Here is a 27066-nt window from a genome sequence, read left to right as displayed (position 1 = left end):
TCGCCAGCACCATGAGTCTCGACGGCTGGGTTACGGTTGAGACCGTCGATCCCGTCATTCGCGGACACGTCTACAGTCTTGTTTCAGCTGTATGCCTCTACTCACCAGGAGACAGTTGCGGCCACTGACGGCACACAGGTTGGTGGCTCTAGCCTCGAGACCGATGGCCGCTACGTACTCGGAGACGACGCTCTTGCATGCTTGAAGGATATCCGTCGCTGGCTTCGAGTTCACGACAACAAGCAAGATTCACACGACGTTGCAAGATGTCTGGCCGAGGCCAATATTGTCAAAGGAGATCTGTGCGAGATCCTGGCCCTTTGGACAGAGGACAGGGCAAACGATGTTCTGCGCTCCAAAGCAGCCATGGCGGCTTGTAGGTGCACCAAGAGACGATGCAGTGCAGGTGGCTAATCTACCGCAGTGGAGATCCTCGTCCCCTTGACCTGGCCGCTTGAGTTCCTCGACGACGAACCATCCATGAACCACCTCAAACACACTCCATATCTCCAGCTGGCGCAAACAAATTACAAACGTACCATCCTCCAACATGATGCAATGATTCTTCGCACGGCTGTGCGCCTCGCACTGCCTTCGATGAACGAGCCGCGGCGCGAAAGAAGCCCGAGAGACGACGGCATCATCACGATTGCCCTATATTTCCTGCGAAACATCGCATCAATATCCATCCCAGGCAACGTACCGTACGACGGAGATGGAGCTGAAGTGTCACGTTCGGCGACCATCGAAGCTTTCGACAAGCAGGACATATTCCCGGTGCTCCTCACCGTCGCGTCGAGCATCGGCGACGAATTTGTCCAACAAGACGTGGTGATACTTGAGATACTGTTCCACCTGATCAAGGGTATCGACGCAGACAAGCTCTTCATGGAAGAAGAGAAGCTCGCCAGCTCAAACACCAACGAGTTGAAGGGCTTGATTCAGAAAGAAAAGGCGATGCTTGCAGGATACGCAAAACACGCTCCAACACGGCACAATCGCTTCGGCACCATGATTTGGGTCAAACGGGATGAGGACAAGGTTTCGACTTTATCTGGTCAGGACGTCTTGAGCAGCCATGAACGGAGTATGGACAAAATGGACAAGACCAAGAAGTGGAACAAACCCAGGCATCGTGGCTCCAAAATCGACAACACTTCGCTGGATGAGTTTGACAAGAAGGAGCGACTCAACAGTACAGCGCGACAAATTCTCCGCGAATTCGTTGAGGATTTTCTCGACTCCTCATTCAACCCCCTCTTCACGCATCTCCGAAAAGCCATGGAAGTAGAAGCACCTCGACTCTGCTCAAATCACAGGCGACAGTTTTGCTATCTGATATCTTGGTTTCTCCAGGCCGAATGTGCTCGCCGCGCAAGGAATAAGAAGAGGACTGAGAAAGCCAATGGTTCCAGCGCTTCTGAAGATGATAGCTTTGCGCTTATTGCGTCGGTCATGAACCAAGAAACCTTCATCTTCCTCAATCGCTTCATGCAGCGTAGTGCTGACGAAAAATCTTGGAGGGACCTGAATGCCAGCATGAAATGCCTAACCAGTATTCTGCACACCACCCAGGAAATGGCAGACTCCACAAGTGAAGACGACCAGGAGATTGCTGAAAACATCCTGAACCGCATATTCTACGAAGAATCGACCCATGACCGTATCATTACCCTTCTCCGGAGCTACAAAGATCAGGGCTTTGGCTATCTCGACGCTTGTACCGAGCTGGCGCACGTCTTTATCCGCATGCTCGAACGCTACGCAAAGCAAAACGTTGATCTACAAGTGCGAACGCGTCGGCGAGCACGGAAAAAAGCCAAAGCAGCTGCTCAAGCCAATGGGGACGCAGAAGATCATGGAGACGCAGCGAATGACGAGGTCGAGGCGCATCGCGTCTCAACAGAGCGAAAGTTTGATTTCACACGCTTTTCCGCACGCTTCATGACACAGGGCTGCGTCGACACATTCGTGGCTTTCACACGCTTCTACAATGACCTTGACCCGGAGCAATTAAAGCGGGCACATCGCTTCTTTTACCGTCTGGCCTTTAAAAACGAACTTGCCGTTTTGCTTTACCGAGTCGACATAATCAGCTTGTTCAACAAGATGATCAAGGGACCTGACGGCCTACCCTCAGACTTGCCTGTCTTCCGGGAATGGCAAGAGTTTGTAAAGCAGTTGTTCAAGAAATGTGTCAGAAAAGTTCAGGAAAGACCTGGACTCGTTGTGGAGATGCTCTTCAGCAAAATTCCATCCACCATGTATTACCTGGAGTACGGCCATGAAAAGGAGATTGCAACAAGGGCACCAAGACCGCCCGCAGAACTCGAGGTCAAAGGAGACTTGGACAAGAAAGAACAGATTGGTGTTGCTGTGAGCCTTTTGATCAGTCAAAACAAGATGGATCACCTGGCTTGGCTCAGGAGCGCACTTTCATCAGCCGCTACGGACAGAGAGGCATGGGAAAAGGAAAGTGAAGCCAGAAAGACAACCTCTGATGGCCAAGAAACGACTCAAGACGACGATGAGGCCTCCAAGGCACCCTCTATCATGGTCAAACCGGACCATGATGAACGTCGTATTGCCCTTTTCAAAGACAACAAACTCAGATTGTTGCTCAAGGTAGTTGGCTTCATGCGTATTGGACTTGATGACGACACCGAGGCCAGCTGGATTGTCCCATCCAGCCTCACGTCGGAGGAGCTGCGTGAAAGCGAGCGCCTGATTCAGCAGGCTGAATGGGATCCGCCCACTTTTGAGGACAAATCTGCTGAAGATATGGTGCGCACAAGACGCCAGCGACTCACACTACGCGATGACACGGATTTGTCTGACGAGGACGATGGACCCGACGCCTTGGATGATGAGGAGCTGTTCCCTGCAGGAGGTCCCACGGCGCGCAAGTCGGACTCTGTGGAAGAGAAGAAAACGAAGAGAAGGCGCACAAGGAATTCCAGTGAGGAGCTGGACGACGCAGAGAAGGAGGGACGAAGAAAGGCTCGTCAATTGAAGGAGCTGGAGAAGAGGCGGAAGATCAAGAGTGACGTACTCATTCACTCTTCGGACGAGGAGTCGGACGAAGAAAAGGACAAGGCTTTTTTCGCAGCAGAAGAGGAACGTAGAAAAAACACGAGCAAAGCAATCGTCAAGGCGCTGCTCAACACGAAGCTCGAAGAAGCTTCTGGAAACGAAAAGAAGAGGAAATCGCTGGGCAAAAATGCAAAAGGCAGGAAGAGGACCAAGACATCGGGGTCTGACGAGGATCACGATGGCGGAGACGACATTGTTGCATTGAGCAGTCGCTCTTCGTCCGAGGCGCCTGCTCCGCCTATAACGATCAACAGCGATGATGACTCGGATTCAGACGTTTCAGACACGTCCCTTTCTTCGCAACAGGTCTCTGGTCCCGGGCCTGTTGGCGACATGGACAAGGAACCTGACGAAATTTCCACCAAAGTCACAAAGGAAGTTGACATGGCAGATGGCGACGAAGACGAAGATGCTCCAGTCCGGCGGCCCGTGAGGAGGCGGGCAGGATTCCTGGTGGACAGCGACTCGGAGTAGTTGGAATGGGGGCTGGAGGCGTTTTGCGGGGAACAGGCGTACAACAAGGACGGAAAGGGGTCATATGGTGTCATTGGGTAAATGGTAAGGCATTGAATTCGTCGCGGCGCGGCACAGCATAGCAGCTGGAACGCGGACAAGAATCAGGTATTGAATCAAGACATGACGAGGAGACATGACGCCACAACAGGTCCCCCACTGCTGGTTCGCCATGGGCTTCCGTGCCGACGGCATTTCTTTGTGAAGCTGACAGGATTCGAGGTGGATGTTGGACAAACAGGCCGAGCAGGAGGTACCGCCGCGAGGGATGGTTGCGCGTTCGGTTCCGCGAGGTGACACCAGCCTTACGCCATAAGAATCGAATCAAACCGACGGGATGCGGCAGCTGCCCTGTTTGGTTGCTAAAGATGGCTCAGGGTCAGGTTGATCGCTGCCATCGCTGGCCAAGTCGTCCTTCATGCGGCGACCCCGCAGCCACAAAGTGATGTCACGCCTCGTCGCCATGACGCTCCGCCCAGCAGAGATCGTCGCCCGTTCCCGCTTCCAGCCACATCACGACGCCACATCCATCTCCAACTTGGACGTGCATTGACAACTACTTGACAACCATTGACGTCACACTTTGTCTTTTTCTATCCATATATACCTGATGGACCTGGAACTTTCAAACGGCATCTTCAGAACAAACAACTCAACCAACACTCTCAACTACCCAACGCACTTTCACGCTCATCTAAACGCACTTTACGAACTTGAACCTTTTTTGATACCCAAACAACTCAATCAATCAACATGTCGAACATTGGATCCAACGCAGGCAGCGGTCTCAGGGGCGGCGTCCACAGCGTTCACGGTACGTATCCCCCTTCCACCCACCTCCTTAACCCCTACCCCCTCTTTTGGCAAGTCTATTGGGGCTTCCACTGACACCACCCGAGGAGCCGGCGAGGCCATTCGCGGACAAATCAACGCCTTTGCTGACTCTGCCGTAGGCAGCAACGACAGCGCTGCCCAGAACCAGACCATTGCGGACCGCGGAGTCAATGAATTCCAGACCGGCAGCCGTACCCACAACCCCGGATCGTCTTTCGACAAGCACCCCTCCGACGTGAGAGCTGGTGAGCTCAGAGGAAACCCTGCCGCCGACAACTGGGGCTCCAACACTACCTCGACCACTGGCACCTACGGCCACCCTTCATCCACCAATGCTGGCCCGCACGGCTCCAACGTCGCCAACACCGCCGACCCGCGTGTTGACTCTGATTTGAGCGGCCGCGGAACCACTGGCACCTACGGACACCCTTCATCTACCAACGCTGGCCCTCACGGCTCCAACGTCGCCAACTCTGCCGACCCGCGTGTTGACTCTGACTTGAGCAACCGTGGCACCACTGGCACCTACGGCCACTCTTCTACCAACGCAGGCCCGCACTCTTCCAACGTTACCAACACTGTCGACCCTCGTGTCGACTCGGACCTGAGCAACCGCGGTCACACTGGTGCTTATGGCACTGGAAACGCCTCTCATGCCACTCACAACCCCACTGGAGCGTACGGCAACCCATCGTCCACCAACGCTGGCCCTCACGGCTCCAACGTGCTCAACAAGACGGATCCCCGTATCGACTCTGACCGCGACAACCGTGGCCTGACCGGCAACCAAACTGGCGCCGCTGCTGGTCCTCACTCTTCCAACCTTGCCAACAAGATCGATCCTCGCGTCGACTCTGACCGCGACAACCGTGGAGCTCACCCGACTGGCTCCGAGCACAGCTCTGGCGCTTACCACACTGGCTCGACTGGTCCCAGCAAGGAGGGCAAGACTCACGGCGACCCGACTGGTGTCTCGCGCCCCAGCAACGCAGGTCTCCCCACTCGTGAGGACAACAACGGCGTCCTGAGGGAGGCTGGTCAGGGTACTACTTCCTCTACCAACGCTGGCCCTCACGGCTCCAACGCCGCCAACAAGGCGGACCCTCGCATCGACTCTGACCGCGACAACCGCGGCCTGACGGGCACCTCGACCGGCGCTGCTGCTGGACCTCACTCCTCCGGCGCCGCCAACAAGGCCGACCCCCGCATCGACTCTGATCGCGACAACCGCGCTGCTGGCCTCCACGGCGTGACTCCTGGCAGCTACGGCAGCGACGACCTCGCGACCAGCACTCACAACACCCACAACACCACCGGCACCGGCACCACTGGCACCAAGAGCCACCACACCACCGGCACGGGCAATGTGGGCACCGGCGCAACGCCCGGCAGCTACGGGTCCGAGGGCCTCGAGACCGACACCTCCAAGCACACCCGCCCCGACTCGGGACACGCTGCCACAGGCACCCACGAGCACGAGGACAACACCAACACCACCCACGTCAAGGAGGGCAGCCACCCGCCCCACAAGTCCAACATCCTCAACAAGCTTGACCCCCGTGTCAAGACCACCACCTCGTAAACGTGTGGAGAGGATTGACTAATTAATTGCATATCTGGATGGATGGACGGGTTTGGCAATGCATTATGATGGCATGACGATTTTTTGGCTTTTGTACTTGTACAGCGTTTGAGTTCATACCCCTCGATCAACTGTATAGCAATTTATCTGTTGGTGTATGCCTCTATTGTTCACACAATGAAACTGTCTCGTCGATGCTTGGTGACAAAGACCGTACCTGGGCTTCCGCTAATTGCGTTCTCCATACACTGACTTGCAGGTAGATGGATGCTCCAGATGTTTTTTATGTTGCAAGTTTGAAAAGCTGAAGTGCTTCCTGTTCGTCAACTGATTGTTTGATACAAATGATGTTCCGGGATTTTTATTAATCAGACATCATCTACCATCCGTCTGAGGGTATTGATGACGTCGGGAGTAATGGTCTCATGCATACCGCGGCGTCGCAGATGTCAAATTCGAGCGTTTCTCTCTTCGCGTAGCAGCTGGACAGGGGGTGTTGGATCTCGAGGTCTTGTTTGATTTCCTGCCGAGTCCTGTTTGAAGCCCAGGCAGTCCACAGTCGCTGGTTGCATGCCAGCAAGGCTCCATGGTGAGAGGTAGCGGTGTAAGTTCTAGCTCCCATTTTCGACGGGAGACCTGCTGGCAGAAGGCGCAGGTGGTAGCAATAGCCATGAAGCTTCTAGCACTTGCGCAGTCCGCCTCAACTCATCCTTTGATCCACACATCGTCACAGCAAACTGAGTCTCCTTCTACCCAGGCTCAAGCAACTTTAGCTTTCCGGGGTGGAAATGCCTTCAATTCGAGCCTTGGAGCCTTCCGCCTGCACACTTCAACCCGACAGAACCACCACAAGATTCAACCCAAGTGTGGCTAGTCAAGCGCAAGTCCCAAAGTCCCAGTTTCATTACAAAGCGCAGAAGAGTCGACGAGGACAAAGTAACAGCATGACAATTCCTGACCAGGAACCACTTCTTCAGGCACCGACTTCGATCAAATGCGCCTGAAAATTCGGAATTCCGTAAAGACTGACAAACAACTTCCCATCTGCAATGACTGCAAGATTTGGTTCGTTGTAGGAGCTCAAAGAGCGCACTTGGGACATCAGGTGGTAGGCGTGAAGCCAGCGTGAGTTGATGTCGTTTTGTCTTGCGTGTCTACCCCCAACCCGTCATCTGCAGCGTCCGGGAGACGGATCTCCTTTTCATGGGCAGCGGCCGTAAAGCGCACTTCCGGGACGACAGGCAACTCGACGTGAATCGTAGCGGCCAATTCATGCCTGCGCTCTCCCGAGTCTACCTCCGAATCCATACTTCACAGCTAGCTGTCCAGTCTTGCGGTTCTGGCTCCACCTTCTTCAGTGGTGGACCTATCTGCATGAATCGTAGTCAGCTATCGGCACAATGTGTAGACATTGAGTCATGTCATTCATAGCGAATCCGGTATCCAGAATGCCGATTGTCAGACATCATTGCTTGCAAATGTCCAATTCCGGTGGCGCCAATAGAACAAGGGTGAATCTTCGCTGCGGGTGCACAGTTCTACTGTTCGCGGTCCAAGGTGAGGTTTGAAGGAGCCGTGAAGAGTTTGTTCGAGACAGGTTGCGATCCGCCCCGAAGGGCTGCCTGCGACATGCGCGAGAGGGTGCTCGATGCGTGAAGCTTCGTCGTGTGCATCGCTGCAGAGAACAGGTATGAGGCTTCTTTGCGTGCGCATGTCCTTGGTGCAGACCCTTGAAGATGTCGGAGCGCGCCGCCTTGCATGCAGCAACAGCAGCAGCATCTCATGCCTCTCGACCGATGGAGTAGCAACCTGCGCAATCACCATCAATTCGAAACGCATGACAGCATTGCTGCTCTTTTCGGATGCCCCGCATGATGATTGACGGAGAAGAAAAAAAGAAAAATTCTGCAGCCGAGGAAGGTCCCGTGCGAACGTGCGTGATACGATATCAGCAGAACGGAGGAAGGGGGTGAGAAGGAAAAAAAAAAAAAAAAAAAAAAGTCCTGAGAGGAAGGCGGAAAGCACAGAGGTCCGGAACAAAACTGGGGCGCAAGGGCAACGTGATTTGGAGTGGTTTGCGGGGGCGAGGGGCAATGACGTGCAGAGGTGGCAAGGGGGCACCGATGGGGATCGTGATGATGGTGGGGAGAATGAAAGCTTGTTTGGACCAAGGGTTTTGGAGAAACGGTCGAATGATGGGATAAGCTGCGTGGACAGAGGAATGCGCAGGGCAGAAGACAAGGCTGGGCGTAGGTGGCGTTTGCATGCCAAAGACAGAAAGGGTTCAGAGGGAAGGAGGGGGTTTTTTTTTTTTTTTTTTCTTTCTGCTCCCTCACAACGCAGGAGTGCGGTGTCGGACAGCTCGTGGAAAGCGTGGTTGGAAGCGTGATGTCTCACGACCACGACAGAGGCCAAGTCAGGGTCTGGAAGAGCAAAGACTCACGTAAATTGATCCGAGAGTGACGGAAGCGAGGAGGCGATTGACGTGGGTAGTGGTTTTGCATGAGGCGTGATTGGCGGAGGTGGAGTTTGGTGGAGGAGTGGAAGCAGAGGAATGCAAGGGGGACGCAGACGCAGGGCCGACGGGCGCCAAGGGCAGGGAAGAAGCCAGAGCTAGGCCAACGGAAGTGAAGCTAGCAGACAGTATCGGCCAGCGTGGCCCATGTCGTACAGGACAGCGCAGGCGTTGCCCAGACGGTGAGATGGCGCAGATGGAACTGACCTGGGTGAGGTGTGCAGTGCAGTGCAGTGCAGTGCAAGCAGCCTCGTCACCCACACCGCTCATCGGCGGCTCAGCTGAGGACGTGGGTGGTGATGGCATCTGAGGGAAACGACATCCCAAGGCCGAGTGGGGCCGCGAGAGATGAGTCGACGACGAAACCAAACAACGAGCGAAGACAGCAGTCGAGCTGACGGGTGCACACTAGAGCAAGAGAGTACATGTAGTAGATGACTCTTGAGTTGCCAATTCAGTTATTGGCCTGCAGCCATGATGGAGGTTTGCATGTGCATCATGCCAGCGCCGCCTGATTGGCTCATTTTGTGGCTGGCCCGCTCTCCCGACATGCAGCCTTAATTTTGGATCAACGGGCGACAGCACTTTTTTCCCTCGCTCCCTCTCCAACGGCCTCGCAGAGAGACTTGATCAAATGGACAATCCGAGTACATGTAGACACTCCAACAATGCCGTCTAGACGTCGAGGCAATCAATGGAATGGAGGGGCCGCAGGGCGCGCAAATGCCGGACTCGCGCGCCTGAAGCAGGCCCGCACCCCTGTTTACCGCTTGCCCCTTTTGGTCCTAGCGTCCCAAGGGCAGCCCTCACAAAATGTTCGACCACCTCTCGCCCGACCCTCCTCTCCCTCCAACATCACCATTCTACGCCAGACAACGAAGTCGCCCTACCAAACCAACACCTACAATCCCAATCCATCCAGAGACCCCAACTTCGTCGAGAACAATGCCGCAGGCTGTCGCTGAGCTGTAAATCCCCCGCTGGAGGGTGCGCGTCCTGGTGCGCCCTCCAGTCCCGGCAGCCCATCGAGAATTACATCTACTCTACGACGATCCCCAGCTCCGATTGCTTCAAGCAACCCGCCTGAAGTCCATTCGTATTCTGCAGAAATACTTCCATTTCGCCCCGGAGCTTCACGAGTACAGCGGCAAAACTTCATTGCCCGCCTTTCCTGACGGGCTCGACGACTCCACGGCCTGATCGCCCGCCCTCCAGGCTCCTTCAGGTCCCACAGATTACAAAACGCATCATCAGCATCGTCCGAAGACGAAGGCCCTCGACATTTTGACTTGCTGCGCCTTCAACACCACCTCTCAACCTCCTTACCTGACACCTCTCACCCTTTTCTCCCTTGCGACTCCACCTCAACCAACGACGACCGTCGCTCGACTGCTACCAAAACACTTCAATCACTCAATCTCGACGCAAAATGGCATCGGCACGTGCCGGAAGATCTACTCCAGAGAGCGGCTCGGCCGACCTCCTGGCCAGCAACCACCAAATTACCCCTTCAAAGGCAAGCAGTCAGTCGCCATCCAAGCAGACTGCCCAAAACAACATTTCAACCAATGGAATCCAGCCAAACACTAGTGAAGGCTCAGACAATGACCAAGGCCAAGGCCAAGGCGACGACGAGGGTGCGGATGAGGCGGATGCTGAGGAAGACGAAGGAAGGATAATTGCCCCGTCTGGCGGCTCTGGCTTGGGCAAAGGGAAGCGCCCTGGCATCCGCATTGACTCTGTCGACATGAGTCGGGAAGAAGGCCGCAAGGCGGGGACAACCCAGGAAAATGGGCTTGCGCCAGGCCCCAACAAGAAGCGTACCTTTAGCTCAACTAGCATCCTGTCTAATCTAGAGAGCCACCATGACGAACATGGCCAGCGAGACGCAGACTATCCTCGCAGGAAGATGGCCCGTACGCTTGGCGAAGACGAACTAGGCCTCATGGCCTACGAAGGCGAGCAAAAGGGCATCCCAGCTGGTGTTCCTGAGCACGTACTCGACTCGTCCGACGACGACGAGATTTACAAGGCTGTCGAGGACATTGACCCTTCGGACAATGACGAGTACATTGATGAGACCCTGGAAGAGAAAGCTATTCGCAAGGCCTTCAAGAATTCTTCGGACGACGAGAGCGACTTTGGCGAGGTCGATGGAGACGGGCCCGATGTCTCCATGTTGCTCCAAAATGGCCTGATTGACGACGAATTCTTTACCATTGACGACGACTCCGCCCCAGCGTTTCCTAGTTCTTACTGGGACGACGAGTGGCCTGTCCACGAAGAAACCGCCAATGCACTCAACCCTGAAGAAAAGCCGACGACGAGGCGCGTCAGGTTCGACGATCAGGTGCACACGGTGTCGGACATTGACAGCGACGAGACGTCGTCCGAGGACCTCAACAGCTACTGGCCTGATCTGTTCCAGAACGATCCTCTTGTTTTTCGAGCCAGCAACGATCCCGAGAACGTACTTGATGAGACTGCTAGTGACAGCGAACGATCTTACTGGGACTTTGGAGACGACAAGGACAAGCTTAGTGACTGGGACGATGATCAAGACGAGAATGCAGAGTCAGACTCGGAGTCAGAGGCTGGCTCCAGTGGCTACGAGAGTAGGGTTCAGGATTTCCTTGTTTCTAGATCCACGCTGACAATGTTGAAGCCGACGAAGGAGACACTACTGATGAAGAACTCCCGCCACCGCCTACCATTACCACACCGGCTCGTATTCACCGTGACTCAACCTCCTCAACCAGTAGCGCCACCCCGAAGCCGCTGCCGCGCACCAGAAAGATGCTACCCCCAAAGAAGCCCAATAAGCGCAAAGGCCCCATGCGTGGCTTTTTCGCAGTTGACCCCAAGAGAGCCCTGGCTTACATTGACGGTACTGGCAAGCGCATGGTGCTCATCCCGGGGCGTGTCAGGGACGGCTCGTCCTGGGCCGTCAGCACGGCCAGCAGCACGGCCAACAATAGCCCCAAGAGCCAGCTGATGAACGCGGATGAGAGCGAGTTCAGTGACACCAACAACCAGACCTTGTCAAACCTGATGGCCCTCGGTGGCTTTTTTGGTACAGATCTCGACCTGGCCCTGACCATGTCTAACCAATGGTCGGCTATGGGCGACGATGACCTCATTGACGAAGATTTTGATGAAGACGATGACGATGACGACATGGAAAACATGCTCGACGTCGCGGACTTTATCGACTTCGGCCAGAGTGACAGCGAGGAGGCCGACGAGACTGATGCCCCTACTGACGGCTCCCCTACCAAAGCTCATGCTGGACACACGCCTGCCAAGTCGGCGGCCCACGAAATGAGTGAGAAGATGCTTCAGCACTTTGATCGCGGCAACGTCACGTCTTTCCGCCGGAATCAGAACCGCTACCGCGATATTGCTCGCCTCCCTGACGACCCTGCCCTGCGCGCGTCCGCCTCCCGCCCCGTACGCACCGGCGCCTCTGCCGACGCAATCATTACGCCCATGCGTAAGAAGAAGCGTGCCAAGGACCCAGATACCTTGCAGCCGCGCGCCAGCCCTCTGGCCAGAAAGACTGGTCCCATTGCGGGGACGTTCGCCCCTCGTCGTGTCTAGAGATAGACACTGCAATCCTCTTTTTCTTCTGGAGTCGGGGAGCAGGGCTCTCTTGGCGCTGGCTTTTACTCATCCGACTCGGGCACGAAGCAGCTTTCGTTTCGGGTTCTGGTTGAAAGCCAGCGTGATCTGTTTAACAGGACGCCATCTGCATAAGAGCAGGCCCTATGCTCGGCATCGCGAGGCACACATCAAGCCATGCAATGTTCCTGATGACGTTACGACGTTACGGTCTTGGAGCGCGGCGCATCACAACGTTTTTGGAACCTTTCATCAAGAATACCACGTACTACTCTTTCCTTGAGCTTTTTTCAATTCGAAACAGCAGCGGCAATATCGGAGAGCATATCCAAAAAAGTCACTTGCGCTCCAGGACCTCGAAGTTTTCGTTTCCTTGGCCTGATCCTTAGGGTTGAAGGCCGCCTGCGAGTCGTTGCCCGCATCCTGTACGATAGGACGAACTGGACTTAAAGGCCTCCCTTAATGTCTACTTGCAATCGCCTACGCTACACACCTCGCCTGCTCATCTGGCTGCTGTTCCGCCTTTTTCTCCAACTTTTCAGTCTGTCTCCTTCACTCGCCGTTCCCTTTTTCCTTTTCCGATTTCAAGTTTTTCGAGGCGTCTTTTTCGATGGATTTCACAGTTCTTCCGGGTCGAGGCGCGATGTGACGAGACACCTCTTGTTCAAGGAATCTCGGGATAGTGGGGTATCTGGGCAGGATGGAAAGGTGTCGTGGCTCTTTCCGTGATTGATGGGTGATCAAAAGCGTTTCCCCTTTTGGACTTCAGCGCTCTGTTTCTCGTCCATTCCCCTTTCCGCTTTCTTTCAACTGTACGGTAGTAATCAAAATCTGGTTTATCCAACCCGTGGGTGCTTCGAATATGTGCTGTGTAGTACCTGTGCCTCGCTTAAACGCTGATATCCAGCGGGACGATGAGAAAACCACCAGTGCGAATTCTGGCAACTCTTCTTACAGAGACGTCATTAGGTTCGATGTAGCTTTTGAGAGATCCAGGAGGTCAAATGATTGGCAGTTCGCTAGCGCCTTGGCGGTCTGCGGGTGGCTGAGTAATCGAAGACACCTGACGACGGACGACAATCGTGACGTTTTCCCAAACCAGTGAAAACGACCATTTCAACACTCGAGATTGAACGAAAGACCATGTGCCGCATCTCAAAAACCGCTTCCTCTCCTTGACAGCTTTGGGGCCACGGAAACTTGAATCGATCTTCTAAGAGAGCTCGAGAGAAAAAGAAGAGAGAAAGAAAAAAAGCTGTCGCAAGCTCCAATTTTCCAACAAATCTCGGAAAGAGTCAAACCATCAAATACGGGCCCATTGATACCTCGGAAACACAGCAGTCAAACAACATGGACTGACTTCTTCTCCTGTCATTAATCCCATCCACCAGGACCCCCTTCGCCACCTAATCTGGCCCGCCGGACCATCAATCATCAACACAATCCCAGGAACCAAGCTCGACGTCAACTCCGGCCAGAAAATTGGTGAAGCAAGAGCAAGGGAATATGAGCCTCACACGCATCGCGCGCGTCAAGCGGCTGAGTCGGCCGCTGCTCGTTACCTTTGATGCTTACGGCACGCTGTACCGGCCGCGCGCGCCGATCCATTTGATGTACGAGGCCGTGGCTAAAGAGCATGGGATGCTCATTCAGGGACCAGAGAAGTTGAATGAAGAGTTTGGGAAAGGTTAGTGCAACGAGTTGTTTGAGAGTAGGACAATTGCTTCTATCTGCGCTCCCTTCACTCTTCGGCTTTTTCGTTTTTCTTCGAGGGCTCTCCTTCGTCTTCTGGCGCTGAAAGCCTGCCCAAGAATGATGATATTTACGAGGATGAGATGCTGATGACTGATGTGGCGAGATGCAGCCCTGCGAGAGAACCAGAGTATCTATCCGAATTACGGAAAGAATAACCTCAACTCGCCAGACGAATGGTGGTCCAGGGTTAGTAGATTCCTTTCAACCTCTTTCAGAAGCCAATCTCCGCTATCTGCGTGCTTTTGCCAAACGTGTCTAGCTAATCAAGATGACAGGTAGTGAACGAGACATTCAAAGCCTGCGCGGCCCCAGGACAAAAGGTGCCTCAACATCTCGCCTCAGACCTCATCAACCGCTTCTCCGGGTCCGCATTTTACCACTACATGAAGTCGGTACCTTCGACCATCAAAACCCTGCGCAACATCGAAGCCAACTCCGACTTCCCAGTCATAATTGGCGTCATATCAAACTCGGACCCACGCATCGCGTCGATCCTGCGGTCCCTTGGCTTCAGCGTCGGCGACGACGAGCCAATGCGCCACATCCAGCCCGTTGCAAACACTTTGTACTCGAGCTCGTCGGCGCAGGAGCAGGAGGAGCAGCGGCCGCAACCGCCGCTCATCGACCGCGCCAAGCGGCCCGACTTTGACTTCGTGCTGGCAAGCTACGACGCCGAGTATCAAAAGCCGGAGCGCGAGATATTTGGCCTGGCCGAGCGGTACGCGGCCGACATGATGCGGCGGCTGCCGGCGCCGGCGACGCACAGCCTGCTGCACCCGTGGCCGTACCCCTTCTACCGGCTGCACGTTGGCGACGACATCAACAAGGACGCCGTTGCAGCCGCGAATGCTGGGTGGAAGGCGCTGGTGTACGAGGACCACGCGTTCCTGAGGTATCTCCACCCCGAGGAGGAGGACGCGTTGAGCCGCGACAAGACGCCGCGCTGCATCGACTTGATGCGCGGCGTCAAGAAGATCGTAAATGACTGGTGCGAGCTGCAAAACGTGGAGGTGGAGATTAGTGAGGACTCGAAAGAAGGTCGGGAGAGGCTCGAGAAGGAAGCTAGGAGAAGGGAGCATCAGGACCGCAAGAAGCTGGAGTTAGACCCGGAGAAGCTGGCCGCGGTGTACGAGCGCGCTGTTGAGGAGCAAATGCGCCAAAGCACGCCTGAAAAGTATGATGCAGGCCAGGTAAAGTACACCGCTCCGTCAACACCTCAGCAACAATCGTCGGGATCTGAGGACACGATTGCTTCTCCATCATCTTCTTCGCCCTCATCATCATCATCATCACCACAACCGCCACGATCTCGCCGTGCCATCATCAAAGCCAACAGCGCCGAATGGCGAGCCACAGGCGTCAAAAGCCACCTCACCAACGAATCGACCTCCTTCCTGCGACCATCAAACCTACAAGCAATCCGCGAAAACGACACTCCTCCAAAACCCGAGCAGCAACAAGAACAGCAAATTACACAGTCCCTGGAGGTGCGGCAGCAGCGCGCACTCCAGCGAAAGCGCGGCAAGTTGCTCAAGCGGCTGCCAGAGATGCAACACGTCCCGATCTTTGTCCCCGACAGTGCAGTCAACAAATGGAAACGGGAGAAGAAGAAGATGTTGGACGAGGTTGCGGCGAGGAGGGAGGAGAAGCTGCAGAGGCAGCAGGGCTTTAAGTCGGACATGGATGCCGACTTTGACGATGGCGAGTATGACGAGAGGTCGCTGTACGGTGACAAAGAGAGCCGCTCTAAGCCCGTGCCGTCATTAGAGGATGGTGGCGGTGGTGATGGTGGTGCGGCGCGGAAACAGGAGGAGCAGGATTCCTCTGCTGCGCGTGGCGCCCCGACTCCTCTCGACGTCGACGACACGACCAAAAAGACAGATTCCAGCGGATGATGATGAAAACTCCTTGTCATGACCGAAGAAGGAAAACAACCAAACAAAAGGAGAGGAGGGGCCATTTGACAAGCCTCGCCAAAGGAGAAATGCAACCGGATATGCGAGCACGCTTTCTTCAGAGAGGAGAAAAGGGAAAGCTGTGTGTGACGCTTCTGTAGAAAGATCCCCGTCCCTCATGGGACGTTTTCAGGGGGATCTTGACTCTCGGAATTCGCGGATGTGGGCACTCTCCTGTGTAAGGACGGTGATGGCGATGATCGCTTTTGGGTCCTCCATTCTTGGTTAAACGCGTCGGGAGAAATGGAGCAGGATGGAGTGGTCGGGTGATGATACTGACAATTGAAAGAGAACCTTGGAACACAGCATGGAGGAAAATCAAAAGCATTCAAGTTGTAGTCAGTGGGCACACGAAAATGTACTTTTGATAAAGGAATAGATCACATGAACTACCTCCCACCATCTGCCATCTCCTCGTCTTCATCTTCCTCAACGTCGTCGCCTTCCAAGCCCTCGCTATCCCATTCGTCCCCTTCGCTATCCACGTCCATTTCTTCGCCCTCTTCACTCTCACTAACCTCCTGGCCCTTCTTTCTCAGCTCATCCTTCTCCTTCTTCTTCCTCTCCACATTCTCCCGTTGCACACGCTTCCTCTCCTCCTTCTCCTGGCGCCGGCCCTCCCACATCTTGTCCATGGCACGCACCTCGTCGGCACTCTTGGAGATGCGCTCGTGCCACATGACCTTGCCGCCACACAGGCCCTCCTCAACCTTCTGCAGCCGCAGAGTCATGCGAGGACCCAACTCGACCAGCTTGACAGCCTTCTTCTCCACGCTGCTTCTCACGTTCGGCGTTTTCGACGAACCGTCCGCGGCCGCGGCAGCGGCAGCGCGCTGCTTCTCCTTGCGGTTCAGCACCTTGCGCGTCGTCTCGAGCACCTCGACCTCGGCGTCCGTCTCAATCTCGGTCTCGCTAGCGCTGGTGTAGCCGCCGGCGCCCGTGTCAGCCTCCGGGTCGAGCAGGTAGTCGGCAGCGTCCTCGAGGCGGCCCAGGTTGGGCAGGCCGCGGTGCTTCGCGTCGCGGGTGGCGCGATCGAGGCGGCGCAGCGAGCGCGGGACGTCCTTGCGGACGGACTTGGTCGTGATGGCGTAGTGCCGGAACTGGATGATGTAGGCGTTGGGGTCGGACGGGTCGGGCACGCGGTTGAGCAGGAGGACGCGGCGGATCGAGGTGAGCGGCGTGGCGGCGGGCGAGATGGGCGGGAAGAGGGATTGGAACATGGTGGTTGTGAGGGCCTCGAGGTGCTTGGGGACGGGGTTGGTGGCCGAGGGTGTCGTGGCGGTTTGCGTGGAGGTGAAGTTGTTCATGACGAGCAGCGGCGCCGTGTGGTACTCAGGGCCGCCGGTGATGGGGTGCTTCTGCGCGCGCTGGATGTCCTTGCACAGCGAGTATTTCTCGACGCGGAAATGTAGTGTTGGTCCGCGAGGACTCTTTGCCAACCGCAGATTTGTGTTTCCCGATTCCGATTTGGAGAAGAGGAGGAGATGCGTTACGCCCAGCGGGCCCGCCATGGTCGTGTAGTCGCGCAGCTTGTTCGATTTGCGCTCCTGTCGACAGGTTAGCCACGAAGTTGATAGCCAGGATCGTGTGGCATACCTTCAATCGAGCCGCCGTGTTTGGCTCCATGACCAGCCTCATGTCCCTAACCAGTTGCGACACGCTGGGTCCGACTTCTCCGGCTCCCACTCGGATGACCATGCTCCTGGGGTTACCATCATTGGCCTGGATAGCCGCCTTGGGCTTGTTGGCACCGGCGTGCGTCCTTGTTTTTGTTCTCTTCTTTACCATTTTTGTCGGATGGGTTTGTTTGGTGTTGCAGTTCCTCCGAAGCGCAATAATGGAGCTTGTTGAAAAATACTTATCGATAACGACTTTTTTCGCGCGGGCCCATCAATCGCTCATCCTGGCAGCTCGCGCCGACTCGACGACCTACCACCTACACCACGCAAAATGCCCGCAATCAAGAAGCGCAAGATCGACTCTGAGAAGGCTGCCGCGAAGCCCAAGGCGACCAAATCAAGAACCTCCTCTGAATCCGTCCCCGAGAAGAAGAGCGCTCCCGTCGAACCTGTTGCCAACGATGCGCAAAGCGAGAGCGACGAATCGCAACCCCAAAATGAAAGCCCGGACGGCGAGGAAACCCAGCCTAAGAAGACCTTTCGCGATCTTGGCATCATAGAAGAGCTATGCAACAGCTGCGAGGCACTAGGATACAAGCACCCAACGCCAGTCCAGGTCGAATCCATCCCGCTCGCCCTTGAGGGTCGCGATCTGATCGGACTGGCTGAGACGGGATCCGGAAAGACGGCTGCCTTTGCGTTGCCCATTCTACAAGATCTCATGGAGAGGCAGCAGAAGCTGTTTGGACTGGTTCTCGCCCCGACTCGCGAATTGGCATACCAAATTTCGCAGCAGTTCGAGGCGCTCGGCAGTCTGATTGGCGTCAAGTGCGCGGTACTGGTCGGAGGCATGGACATGACGCCCCAGCAGATTGCCCTGGGCAAGAATCCGCACATCATTGTCGCGACCCCGGGTCGTCTGTTGGACCACTTGGAAAACACCAAGGGCTTCTCGCTCAGGCATCTCAAGTACCTTGTCATGGACGAAGCCGACAGACTGCTCGACCTTGACTTTGGTCCCATCCTCGACAAGATCCTCAAAGTCCTGCCCAAGGAGGGAAGGAGAACGTATCTTTTCTCGGCCACCATCAGCTCCAAGGTCGAGAGCTTGCAGCGCGCCAGTTTGAGCAACCCTCTCAAGGTTTCCATCTCGAGCTCTTCCCACCAGACCGTGTCTACCCTGATTCAGCGGTACCTCTTCATCCCTCACAAGCACAAGGACCTCTATCTCATTCACCTCCTTAACGACATGATTGGCCATCCCGTCATCATATTCACCCGCACTGTCAACGAGACGCAAAGAATCGCAATCCTGTTGCGCACCCTTGGCTTTGGCGCAATCCCGCTCCACGGCCAACTCTCGCAGTCTGCGCGTCTCGGCGCACTTGGAAAGTTCCGCAGCAAGTCCCGCGACATCCTCGTCGCCACCGATGTTGCGGCGCGTGGTCTCGATATCCCAAGCGTTTCCTACGTCATCAACTACGACCTGCCCCCCGACTCTAAGACATATGTCCACCGAGTCGGCCGCACGGCGCGTGCCGGCAAGTCGGGCAAGGCGATGTCGCTCGTTACACAGTACGATGTGGAGATTTGGCTGCGAATTGAGAACGCACTGAGCAAGAAACTCGAAGAGGAGCCGGTGGTCAAGGATGAGGTGATGGTGCTGAGTGATAGGGTGGGCGAGGCACAAAGAGTGGCTGTTAGGGAGATGAAGGACCTGCACGATAACAGAGGAAAGAAGGGAAGTGTGTTGCGCGGGCGGCGGGGCGCTGGGAAGAGAGGTCGTGATGACATGGACAAGGAGGAGGGTTGATCAAGGAATGGAAAAAAGGGCTGGCTTTGTTGGCGCTGGGAGTTTTTTCCGTTTGCATGTTTGGTTTGAATTCCACAAGATGCTGTTGCCTGTTACTGATTGAGAAGAGACTGTGGTATAGATATTTCTCAAGTGGTCGATGAATCAAACATCATGGAATGGTGTTGCTGGTGAAGACGTGTTTGGCAGGTTGTGTAACGAAGTGCAGGAAAAGATTGACAGCAGCCATACGCAGAGGCTAGGACTTGCATCCAGATCGCATGATGCTTTATTTGCTCCCCACACTATGCTTCCGAATGATAAACAATGGGGAACCGGTACCGGTAGCAGACCAGGCGAAGGACATGCACGTGATACGCACGGACCACCGCAGACCGAAAATGCGGTGCGTTCGCTTCAACACGAAATGCTATCGGGCTCACAAGGCAAAATAATCCCCGCGACTCCCACACGCGCCACCCCACCTACCACCCAGCCGCAGTCGACTCGCCGGATCAACGCCATCCGCAACCATGTCTCGATTCTTTGCCGGCGACAGCTCGTCCGAGTCGTCCTCCGAGGAGGAGGAGCTCTACGGCGAGGAGGAGGAAGAACAAAGCGCGGAGGAATCTAGCTCTGAGGAGGAGGAAGAAGAGGACAGCGACGATGATTCGTCCAGCGACGAGGAGGGTGGCCGCGTCGGCGCGTCCAAATTCTTGAAGGACGTCTCGGATGAGTCGGACTCTGAGGATGAGGAGCGGACGACGGTCGTCAAGAGCGCAAAGGACAAGCGTTTCGAGGAGCTCGAAGGCACCATCAAGCTGATTGAGAATGCGGAAAAGATCAACGACTGGGCAGTCATTTCGACGGGTTCGTGACGCGACAAGCTGGATGGATGGCAGCGAGACTAACTACGCTACAGAGTTCGACAAGATGATCCGCCAGGTCCCCGCGCTCGTCAGGCAAAACGATGGCAAGACGCCCAAGGTGTACATCAAGGCCATTTCGGACCTCGAGACCAAGATGCTGGAGACGATTGAGAAGCAAAAGGTCACGCCCAAGAAGATGAACGCAACCATGACGCGTGGTCTTAACGCCGTCCGCCAGCGCGTGCGCAAGCTCAAGCAGGACCACGCCAAGGAGATTGAGCAGTACAGGGCCGACCCGGACAAGTTCATGGTGGAAGAAGTCGTCGAGGAGGTGGCCCCGACTCCCAAGAAGTCCAAGAAGGCGTCTCTTCTGGCCTCGACCGACGACAAGGATGCCGACGATGACGGCTTCACCATGGTCGGTGCCGGCGGCAAGGCCATGACATACACCCCGGAGAGCATTCTGAAGCACCTCCGGACCATTGTCGAGGCCCGTGGTCGCAAGAACACGGACCGCCTCGAGCAGATTCGCACCATGGAGAAGCTTGTTGATGTCGCCAACACCGATTACCAAAAAATCCGCGTTCTGCTTACCGTTATTCCCACTCGTTTCGACCTGACCTCCGGCACTGGCAACCAAATGGCCCAGGAGCAATGGAAGAGGTACGTCTTGCGTATTCACCCATCGAACGAGTGCTAACCTGCTGCAGCGCCGAGTCCGAGTTCAAGGAGCTCCTCCTGACCCTCGAGAACAACCGCGACATTATTGTCATTGAGGGCGCCGAGGAATGGGAAGATGACGACAAGCAGCCGGTCCTCAAGGAAGGCGAGGTCTTCAAGGTCCCCGGCAGCATCGTGTCTTTCATCGAGCGTCTGGACGACGAGCTCACTCGCGCGTTGCAACACATCGACCCTCACACTGCCGAGTACGTCGAGAGGCTCACGGATGAGACCGCCCTTTACAGCAGCATCGTTCGCGCTCAGCTCTACGTCGAGGAGATCAAGAAGTCGCACCAGGGTCCCCAGGAGAGTGTCAACCGCATCGTCATGCGCCGTCTGGAGCACGTCTACTTCAAGGTAAGGAGCAAACAGCGGTCTGATGATAAAACTGCTAACTTTTCCAGCCCTCCCAAGTTGTCACCATCCTCGAAGAGAACTCCTGGAAGACGATTCCCTCGCAGCTCGACTCCTCGGTCGCCCCCCGCGCACAGGTTTCCGACATCACCAACCTCCTCGCCACTCTCTGCACGTACCTCTTCCAGCACAGCGAGGGCATCATCAGGGCTAGGGCGATGCTTTGCCAGATTTACCACTTGGCGCTGCATGACCACTACTACAAGGCCCGTGACATGATGCTCATGTCCCATCTCCAGGAGACGATTTCCAACTTCGACGTCAACACTCAGATCCTTTTCAACAGGACCCTGGTCCAGGTCGGTCTCTGCGCCTTCCGCGCCGGTCTCATCTACGAGGCCCAAACCTCCCTCCAGGAAATCTGCGGTAGCAACAGGCAAAAGGAGCTGCTGGCGCAGGGTCTGCAGATGCAGAGGTACTCCCAGATCTCGCCCGAGCAGGAGCGGTTGGAGAGGCAGCGTCAGCTTCCCTTCCACATGCACATCAACCTGGAGCTTCTGGAGTGCGTCTACCTGACGTGCTCCATGCTTCTCGAGATCCCGCTGCTCGCACAGGTTGGCTCGTCGCCTGATGTGCGGAAGAGGGTCATCAGCAAGACTTTCCGCAGGCTCTTAGAGTACCACGAGAGGCAAATCTTCACCGGCCCTCCTGAGAACACTCGCGACCACGTCATGCAAGCCTCCAAGGCCCTGGCTGCCGGCGAGTGGAAGAAGGCTGTCGACCTCATCAGCGCCATCAAGATCTGGGACCTCATGGCCCAGCCGGACAAGATCAAGGCCATGCTCGCCGAGCAAATCCAGGAGGAGGGTCTCAGGACCTACCTCTTCACCTACGCCCCCTTTTACGACACCCTCTCCATCAAGACTCTCGCCTCCATGTTCGAGCTGTCTGACCGCAAGGTCGCTGCCGTTGTCAGCAAGATGATTTCTCACGAGGAGCTTGCCGCCGCCCTCGACCAAGTCAACAATGCCATCATCTTCCGCAAGGGTGTCGAGCTCTCGCGCCTGCAGAGCCTCGCCCTCACCCTTAGCGACAAGGCCAGCGGTCTCATCGAAGCAAACGAGAAGACTCTGGAGCAGCGAACACAGGGCATGGCAAATGCTTTCGAGAGACAGGGTGGCCAAGGCGGCCGTGGCGGCCGTGGAGGCCGTGGTGGCGGTCGCGGTCGTGGCAGGGGTGGTCTCGGCGGTGGAACCCGGGGCGGTCAATTCACTGGCGGTGCATTGGGAAGGGCGATTCAGGCTTAGACGCGGGGAGGAATGCTTTTCTGACCTTCATTCAGGATTCATGCAGGTTTTCTAACGGCTCATGAGAGATGCGTAAGGCATCGCGCTAGCTTGATGGGTATCATAAAAGTGCTAGACCAAAATGGCCAATTCTTCATGCAACTTCTTCGCCTGCCGCTGCATCGTGTATAAATGTTGGCGACCAGTACTCGGTCTCTTCCGTTTGTTTATCCACCCAGACCAACGAGTCGGTCATGAGGTCGTCCATGATGGCCATGCATCGTGCTCGTTCCCAGCCCAAGTTGATTTGCAACATCGACACCGTCACGTATCCCAGCACTTGTATGGCTTCTAGGACTGCCGACTGGTCGGTGTTGAGCTCCTTTGGCACTGACCGAATCATTTGCTTGTGGCCCAGTTTCATAATTGTGAAGCCTGAGCCCAGAGGCTCCAACGACTTGACGGCTCGCAAAATGTCGTCACTGTCATCGCATGAGCATTCGTGGATACAGCCATGATTCGAACTACGTACTCTGAGACTTCCATACCGCCACCGATGCCCCTACCCTTTTGTACCCTCTGCCGGACCTCGAGCAGCGCAATCATGCCTCCATTCTCCGCCCGCGTCTCGCGACACACCTCGACAACGCGGACGGCAAGTTCGAAGTAGAAGTCGTTGACGCTGCCGCCCAGCATTTGCGCCCAAAAGCTACCGCCCCCTCCTGACTTGTTCCCGCCGTCACCTTTGCGGTTCGATGATGCTAGCGGGTCCACGCCTATGGCGTTGCACATGCGGGCAAATTCGGCGCGGAAGGTGGGGTTGGAACGGATGTCTTTGGCATGTGTGATGCTGAACTGGTGCAGCAGTGACTGGAAGACGGAGAGTTGGGTTTGTAACGACGACAGGTGCTGCGCGCGCATGTTGGTGCCGTGCGAGGCATATTGGGCTTGAGTGATGCGGTGTTGGTCAAAGGCGGAGAGGCCGACGCCGCGACGGTTGGAGGACATGATTTGTATCCTGACAGAGAAGCAGCAATTTGTTAGAACGATGTGAGCAAGTCTCAGAGTCTGGAGATGGGAGAACCGAAGGCAACGGTTGACGGTGGTGTAGCTGTCGTTCAGCTCCCGCCTAGCGGCACCGGCAGATCCATGCGACGCTCGGACCATCGCAGACCGCCTTCGCTAAGGGCGCACCTCATCCAAATTTCGGCGAGCCGCGACTTTTTCTTCTCCACGCCTCACGACTAACTCACCAGCAGCACCGCCGGCAACCCGTCAAAATGGTCTCCGTCAAGTCGTACGTCTACCTCTGCCCGTCGCGTTGAACCCGAGACGAGGACGCAGCTGGTTCGGCCTTTCCTGCTGGAGAATACTGTCGCGACAGTACCAGCTCGATACACACTCCTGGGCCATGGTCCTCCTCTGACCATGCTGTTCGCATGGCGGTTGAGAATGCATGGCTAGGGTCTTGGGGCTGAAGGTGTCTTCTCCCTGAAATGGAATTGCCGCCGTAGCTGAGCTGGGTAAAACCACGCTCTCCCTACGTGCGCGCATCCTGTCTCGAGCTTTGCTCGAGGTCTTGTCGCTTGAGGGTAATTCCTGCCGCGCTGGCTAGGTTCCTCATCGATTAAAATTCTCAATCGAGTCCATCTTCAGTCGGGAATGCCGCACTTGCCGCAGTTCTCGTCTGGGAGCGCTCTGCTCACCGAAAGGCCAGCCTGCTGACATGCCGGTTCATGTAGCACCATCCCCACCAAGGACCAAGTCCTCGTCCCTGAGACGCTTCTCAAGAAGCGCAAGACTCAGCAGAAGGACCAGGAGGCCCGTGCTGCCGACCTCCAGAAGAAGCGTGAGGTCAGTACAGTCTTTACATTTTGCGACGGAGAAGCAGCCTGGATGATTCAAACTACCAACCAAGACGACTAGACCCTCGGGTCAATGCTGTCTCTACGTTAACCATCTTTCGGGAATGACAATGGCTGCTTCTCCAGCGCCCGTTTTGTTGTCTCGAAGATTCAGACTAACATGACAATAGGCCAACAAGAAGAAGCGTGAGGTTATCTTCAAGCGCGCCGAGTCCTACGTCAAGGAGTACCGCGATGCCGAGCGCGAGAAGGTCCGCCTTGCTCGTGTTGCCAAGCAGGAGGGCTCTTTCTACGTCCCCGCCGAGTCCAGGCTCGTCTTCGTGACCCGCATCAAGGGTATCAACAAGATCGACCCCAAGAAGCGCAAGACCCTCCAGCTCCTCCGTCTGCTCCAGATCAACAACGGTGTCTTCGTCAAGCTCACCAAGGCCACCTCGGAGATGCTCAAGATCGTCGAGCCCTACATCGCCTACGGTTACCCCAACCTCAAGTCCGTCCGCGAGCTCATCTACAAGCGCGGTTACGGCAAGGTCAACAAGCAGCGCATCCCGCTGACCGACAACGCCATCATCGAGGAGAACCTCGGCCAGCTCGGCATTGTCTGCATCGAGGACCTGATCCACGAGATCTACACCGTCGGCCCCAACTTCAAGCAGGCCTGCAACTTCCTGTGGCCCTTCAAGCTGTCCAACCCCACTGGTGGCTTCCGTCCCCGCAAGTTCAAGCACTTCGTCGAGGGTGGTGACCTTGGCAACCGTGAGGACCACATCAACGCCCTCATCCGCCAGATGAACTAAGTGCGGCTGCTACGGCATGCTGCTGCGTGATGGGCAATCAAAAAGCTGTTTTTTATTGGGATGGGTTACGACGGGCAAGGCTAAGGCGTCTTCGTATCGTAGGGTAGCTGGCTAAATACCATGGGAGCCGCTGGGCCGCTCATCCTTTATTGGCGTCTGGAGTACCGCGAATCGAGTGGTTCCACTTTTTTCACGTTGTCGTCCTCACTGTGATGAAGTTGTCCTCGCTGCTGTACTATTGCATTCCCATCGCCCATGTCCATCAATCTCTGTGATTCCGACCCTTGACCTTCATCCACTCTCCCCTCTTCCCAACGCCAAAAAACCTCGCTGGTCTGATATTGAGCGAGCAGAGATTGCATTCCTTCTTTTTGCCTGACTGCTTGACCGAACCTCCCTTGCACTCTGTCCAACTCTGTCCCCTTCGTTCCTTCTCACGTACCCGATTGCCCACCATTCCCTCAATCGTGCGCTACACAGGCCGTGATGGCAATAATGCTTCGCGTCTACCTGCATTTAATTTCCTGCTCTTCGCCACAGTTTCATGCGCCACATCTAACATTTTCTTCAAATCACCTCATCTGTCTGCGTGCCCTTCATCGAACCCCTGCATCCCGTGTCACGTCTGCCTCGCTGCAATCTGCACCTCCAAAATCACAACAAAGTGAAGAGGAAGAAGAACACTTCAAAATAGCATTCGGAAGTAGAATAAGAAGGATGCGAGCAACGTCGGCGTCTCAACCAAACACGTAACATGACTACAATCAGCGTGGCAGCCGACTAGGCGACAGTCGTTGGCTGGCTGGCATTTACAGCCCAGGTGACTTCCTTTTTTGGGTAGAGTTGGCGCGAACGAAAGGTAGAGAGGGAAATGAATAGCAATGAGCATGACGATGACGAAATTAGAATCGAAGGCGAGTCTCTTCACAGCCTGGAGGAAATTCAGGGGTCTCTACAGCCGCAAGCACTCACTACCAAGTTCACCTACTTCTCCACCCATCTTCATCACGAGCCTCATCTGAGCGATCGACCAGCGTCCTCTCGCCTTACAAAGCACACCATATCGTCGTGGTCCTATCTATCGTACGTACCTGGCCCCACCACAGACAGCCCATCTTCACCATCCAGCCCCGAGCGGAAGATGCCGCGGCTTTTCTTTTCTTAGCAGCGCAGCGCAGCGCAGCCCAGCCCAGCCCAGGGCAGTCGGTCGGTCGACGAATACGCAGACGACGATGGGCGGGCGGGCGGCGGGCAGGCACGCGCACGTTGCAGCTGGCATGTCCGTACGTGTCTGCGCATAGGACATACATGCATAGGTATGCAGGTGCAGCAAGCTTGCATGCAGCTAGCGGCACCGCGTAGATGGATTGGTTGGGTGCCTCTGGTTGGGTGGACGGGCGTGGGTGAATGGCTAGGGAGGTGATAGTTGGCTGGGTGTAGGGTAGGGTAGGTATGTAGGGTGGTGGTGTGGTAGGGGTAAGACTGCCTTTCCGGATGAAGTGGGCCGCATCCCATGTGGTGTCGGCAGTGGTTGACGGGAAACGTGCAAGGCCCTCAGGCCGCCTCCACGGCAAAGGTAGGTTCAAATGCTGATTTGTCATGGCAGGGCCATACAGATCAAATGAGTTGGATCGGCAAAGTCGAAAAACCAGAGGCGGAGGTGGTGTGCAGCGTGTGCGAGTTGGAAAGGCTGGGCAGCCCAAGGGGTTCTGTGATGGGCGGGGAGAAGAACGTGGTGGGCTACATGAACGGACGGATGCGGGGGGCAGTGCGGCCACGTCCGCTGCCGCGCCGCCGCCGGAAGAGCAGAGACGGAGGTAACCGGGAGCGGACTGGGGTTTTTTGGAAGATGTCGAGATGTAGTTGTCGGCGCACAGCGGCCAGGGCAGGGGTTGT

General features: G+C 55.8%; 9 protein-coding genes across 9 annotated transcripts; 7 read left to right on the top strand and 2 right to left on the bottom strand.

Annotated features, from left to right (window-relative positions):
• Positions 1-11: 11 nt before the first annotated feature.
• Positions 12-3567, top strand: J3D65DRAFT_557118 (timeless protein-domain-containing protein; the record flags this gene model as incomplete). The annotated part of the gene is made up of 3 exons (XM_066797299.1): positions 12-89; positions 139-376; positions 425-3567. 3 exons carry the CDS (start codon positions 12-14, stop codon positions 3565-3567), a joined length of 3459 nt encoding a protein of 1152 aa, XP_066653199.1.
• Positions 3568-4242: 675 nt separating this feature from the next.
• J3D65DRAFT_632616 (uncharacterized protein) lies at positions 4243-6176 on the top strand. The gene is made up of 2 exons (XM_066801037.1): positions 4243-4420; positions 4560-6176. Exons 1-2 carry the CDS (start codon positions 4360-4362, stop codon positions 6020-6022), a joined length of 1524 nt encoding a protein of 507 aa, XP_066653198.1. The 5' UTR covers positions 4243-4359; the 3' UTR covers positions 6023-6176.
• Positions 6177-9795: 3619 nt separating this feature from the next.
• On the top strand, positions 9796-12379 carry J3D65DRAFT_475749 (uncharacterized protein). The gene is made up of 2 exons (XM_066796531.1): positions 9796-11152; positions 11203-12379. Exons 1-2 carry the CDS (start codon positions 9967-9969, stop codon positions 12135-12137), a joined length of 2121 nt encoding a protein of 706 aa, XP_066653197.1. The 5' UTR covers positions 9796-9966; the 3' UTR covers positions 12138-12379.
• A 1280-nt stretch (positions 12380-13659) lies between these two features.
• J3D65DRAFT_475745 (uncharacterized protein) lies at positions 13660-16033 on the top strand. The gene is made up of 2 exons (XM_066796530.1): positions 13660-14099; positions 14189-16033. Exons 1-2 carry the CDS (start codon positions 14007-14009, stop codon positions 15806-15808), a joined length of 1713 nt encoding a protein of 570 aa, XP_066653196.1. The 5' UTR covers positions 13660-14006; the 3' UTR covers positions 15809-16033.
• Positions 16034-16212: 179 nt separating this feature from the next.
• On the bottom strand, positions 16213-17674 carry J3D65DRAFT_660542 (brix domain-containing protein c). Its single transcript, XM_066802575.1, has 2 exons — positions 17465-17674; positions 16213-17415 (listed from the first exon to the last, which is right to left on the bottom strand). The coding sequence occupies exons 1-2, from the start codon at positions 17654-17656 to the stop codon at positions 16258-16260; spliced, it is 1350 nt and encodes a 449-aa protein (XP_066653195.1). The 5' UTR covers positions 17657-17674; the 3' UTR covers positions 16213-16257.
• Positions 17675-17760: 86 nt separating this feature from the next.
• On the top strand, positions 17761-19657 carry J3D65DRAFT_475709 (ATP-dependent rRNA helicase RRP3). Its single transcript, XM_066796528.1, has one exon. The coding sequence runs from the start codon at positions 17819-17821 to the stop codon at positions 19298-19300; it is 1482 nt and encodes a 493-aa protein (XP_066653194.1). The 5' UTR covers positions 17761-17818; the 3' UTR covers positions 19301-19657.
• On the top strand, positions 19656-22729 carry J3D65DRAFT_475710 (eukaryotic translation initiation factor 3 subunit C). The gene is made up of 4 exons (XM_066796529.1): positions 19656-20149; positions 20202-20811; positions 20859-21225; positions 21273-22729. The coding sequence occupies exons 1-4, from the start codon at positions 19813-19815 to the stop codon at positions 22527-22529; spliced, it is 2571 nt and encodes an 856-aa protein (XP_066653193.1). The 5' UTR covers positions 19656-19812; the 3' UTR covers positions 22530-22729.
• On the bottom strand, positions 22544-23604 carry J3D65DRAFT_632601 (EAP30 family protein). The gene is made up of 2 exons (XM_066801036.1): positions 23041-23604; positions 22544-22990 (listed from the first exon to the last, which is right to left on the bottom strand). The coding sequence occupies exons 1-2, from the start codon at positions 23514-23516 to the stop codon at positions 22663-22665; spliced, it is 804 nt and encodes a 267-aa protein (XP_066653192.1). The 5' UTR covers positions 23517-23604; the 3' UTR covers positions 22544-22662.
• Positions 23605-23788: 184 nt separating this feature from the next.
• J3D65DRAFT_700837 (60S ribosomal protein uL30) lies at positions 23789-25413 on the top strand (the record flags this gene model as incomplete). The annotated part of the gene is made up of 3 exons (XM_066804086.1): positions 23789-23805; positions 24251-24362; positions 24544-25413. The coding sequence occupies 3 exons, from the start codon at positions 23789-23791 to the stop codon at positions 25168-25170; spliced, it is 756 nt and encodes a 251-aa protein (XP_066653191.1). The 3' UTR covers positions 25171-25413.
• Positions 25414-27066: the final 1653 nt, after the last annotated feature.

Source organism: Phyllosticta citribraziliensis (genome assembly GCF_038025025.1).
Source record: "Phyllosticta citribraziliensis strain CPC 17464 chromosome Unknown J3D65scaffold_9, whole genome shotgun sequence".
NCBI classification, from domain to species: Eukaryota; Fungi; Ascomycota; class Dothideomycetes; order Botryosphaeriales; family Phyllostictaceae; genus Phyllosticta; species Phyllosticta citribraziliensis.
This window is presented reverse-complemented; position numbering and strand designations above follow the sequence as displayed.

Bases quoted from the DNA above. Each gene is read 5' to 3' on its own strand.
- J3D65DRAFT_475749 (XM_066796531.1), top strand. From the start codon at position 9,967: ATGGCATCGGCACGTGCCGGAAGATCTACTCCAGAGAGCGGCTCGGCC. The intron at 11,153-11,202 runs GTAGGGTTCAGG...ACAATGTTGAAG, and splicing joins TGGCTCCAGTGGCTACGAGA to CCGACGAAGGAGACACTACT.
- J3D65DRAFT_475710 (XM_066796529.1), top strand. From the start codon at position 19,813: ATGTCTCGATTCTTTGCCGGCGACAGCTCGTCCGAGTCGTCCTCCGAG. The intron at 20,812-20,858 runs GTACGTCTTGCG...AACCTGCTGCAG, and splicing joins GCCCAGGAGCAATGGAAGAG to CGCCGAGTCCGAGTTCAAGG. The intron at 21,226-21,272 runs GTAAGGAGCAAA...TAACTTTTCCAG, and splicing joins TGGAGCACGTCTACTTCAAG to CCCTCCCAAGTTGTCACCAT.
- J3D65DRAFT_475709 (XM_066796528.1), top strand. From the start codon at position 17,819: ATGCCCGCAATCAAGAAGCGCAAGATCGACTCTGAGAAGGCTGCCGCG.
- J3D65DRAFT_475745 (XM_066796530.1), top strand. From the start codon at position 14,007: ATGTGGCGAGATGCAGCCCTGCGAGAGAACCAGAGTATCTATCCGAAT. The intron at 14,100-14,188 runs GTTAGTAGATTC...TCAAGATGACAG, and splicing joins CAGACGAATGGTGGTCCAGG to GTAGTGAACGAGACATTCAA.
- J3D65DRAFT_632616 (XM_066801037.1), top strand. From the start codon at position 4,360: ATGTCGAACATTGGATCCAACGCAGGCAGCGGTCTCAGGGGCGGCGTC. The intron at 4,421-4,559 runs GTACGTATCCCC...ACTCTGCCGTAG, and splicing joins CGGCGTCCACAGCGTTCACG to GCAGCAACGACAGCGCTGCC.
- J3D65DRAFT_632601 (XM_066801036.1), bottom strand. From the start codon at position 23,516: ATGTCCTCCAACCGTCGCGGCGTCGGCCTCTCCGCCTTTGACCAACAC. The intron at 22,991-23,040 runs GTACGTAGTTCG...ATGCGATGACAG, and splicing joins GGCGGTATGGAAGTCTCAGA to TGACGACATTTTGCGAGCCG.
- J3D65DRAFT_660542 (XM_066802575.1), bottom strand. From the start codon at position 17,656: ATGGTAAAGAAGAGAACAAAAACAAGGACGCACGCCGGTGCCAACAAG. The intron at 17,416-17,464 runs GTATGCCACACG...ACCTGTCGACAG, and splicing joins ACACGGCGGCTCGATTGAAG to GAGCGCAAATCGAACAAGCT.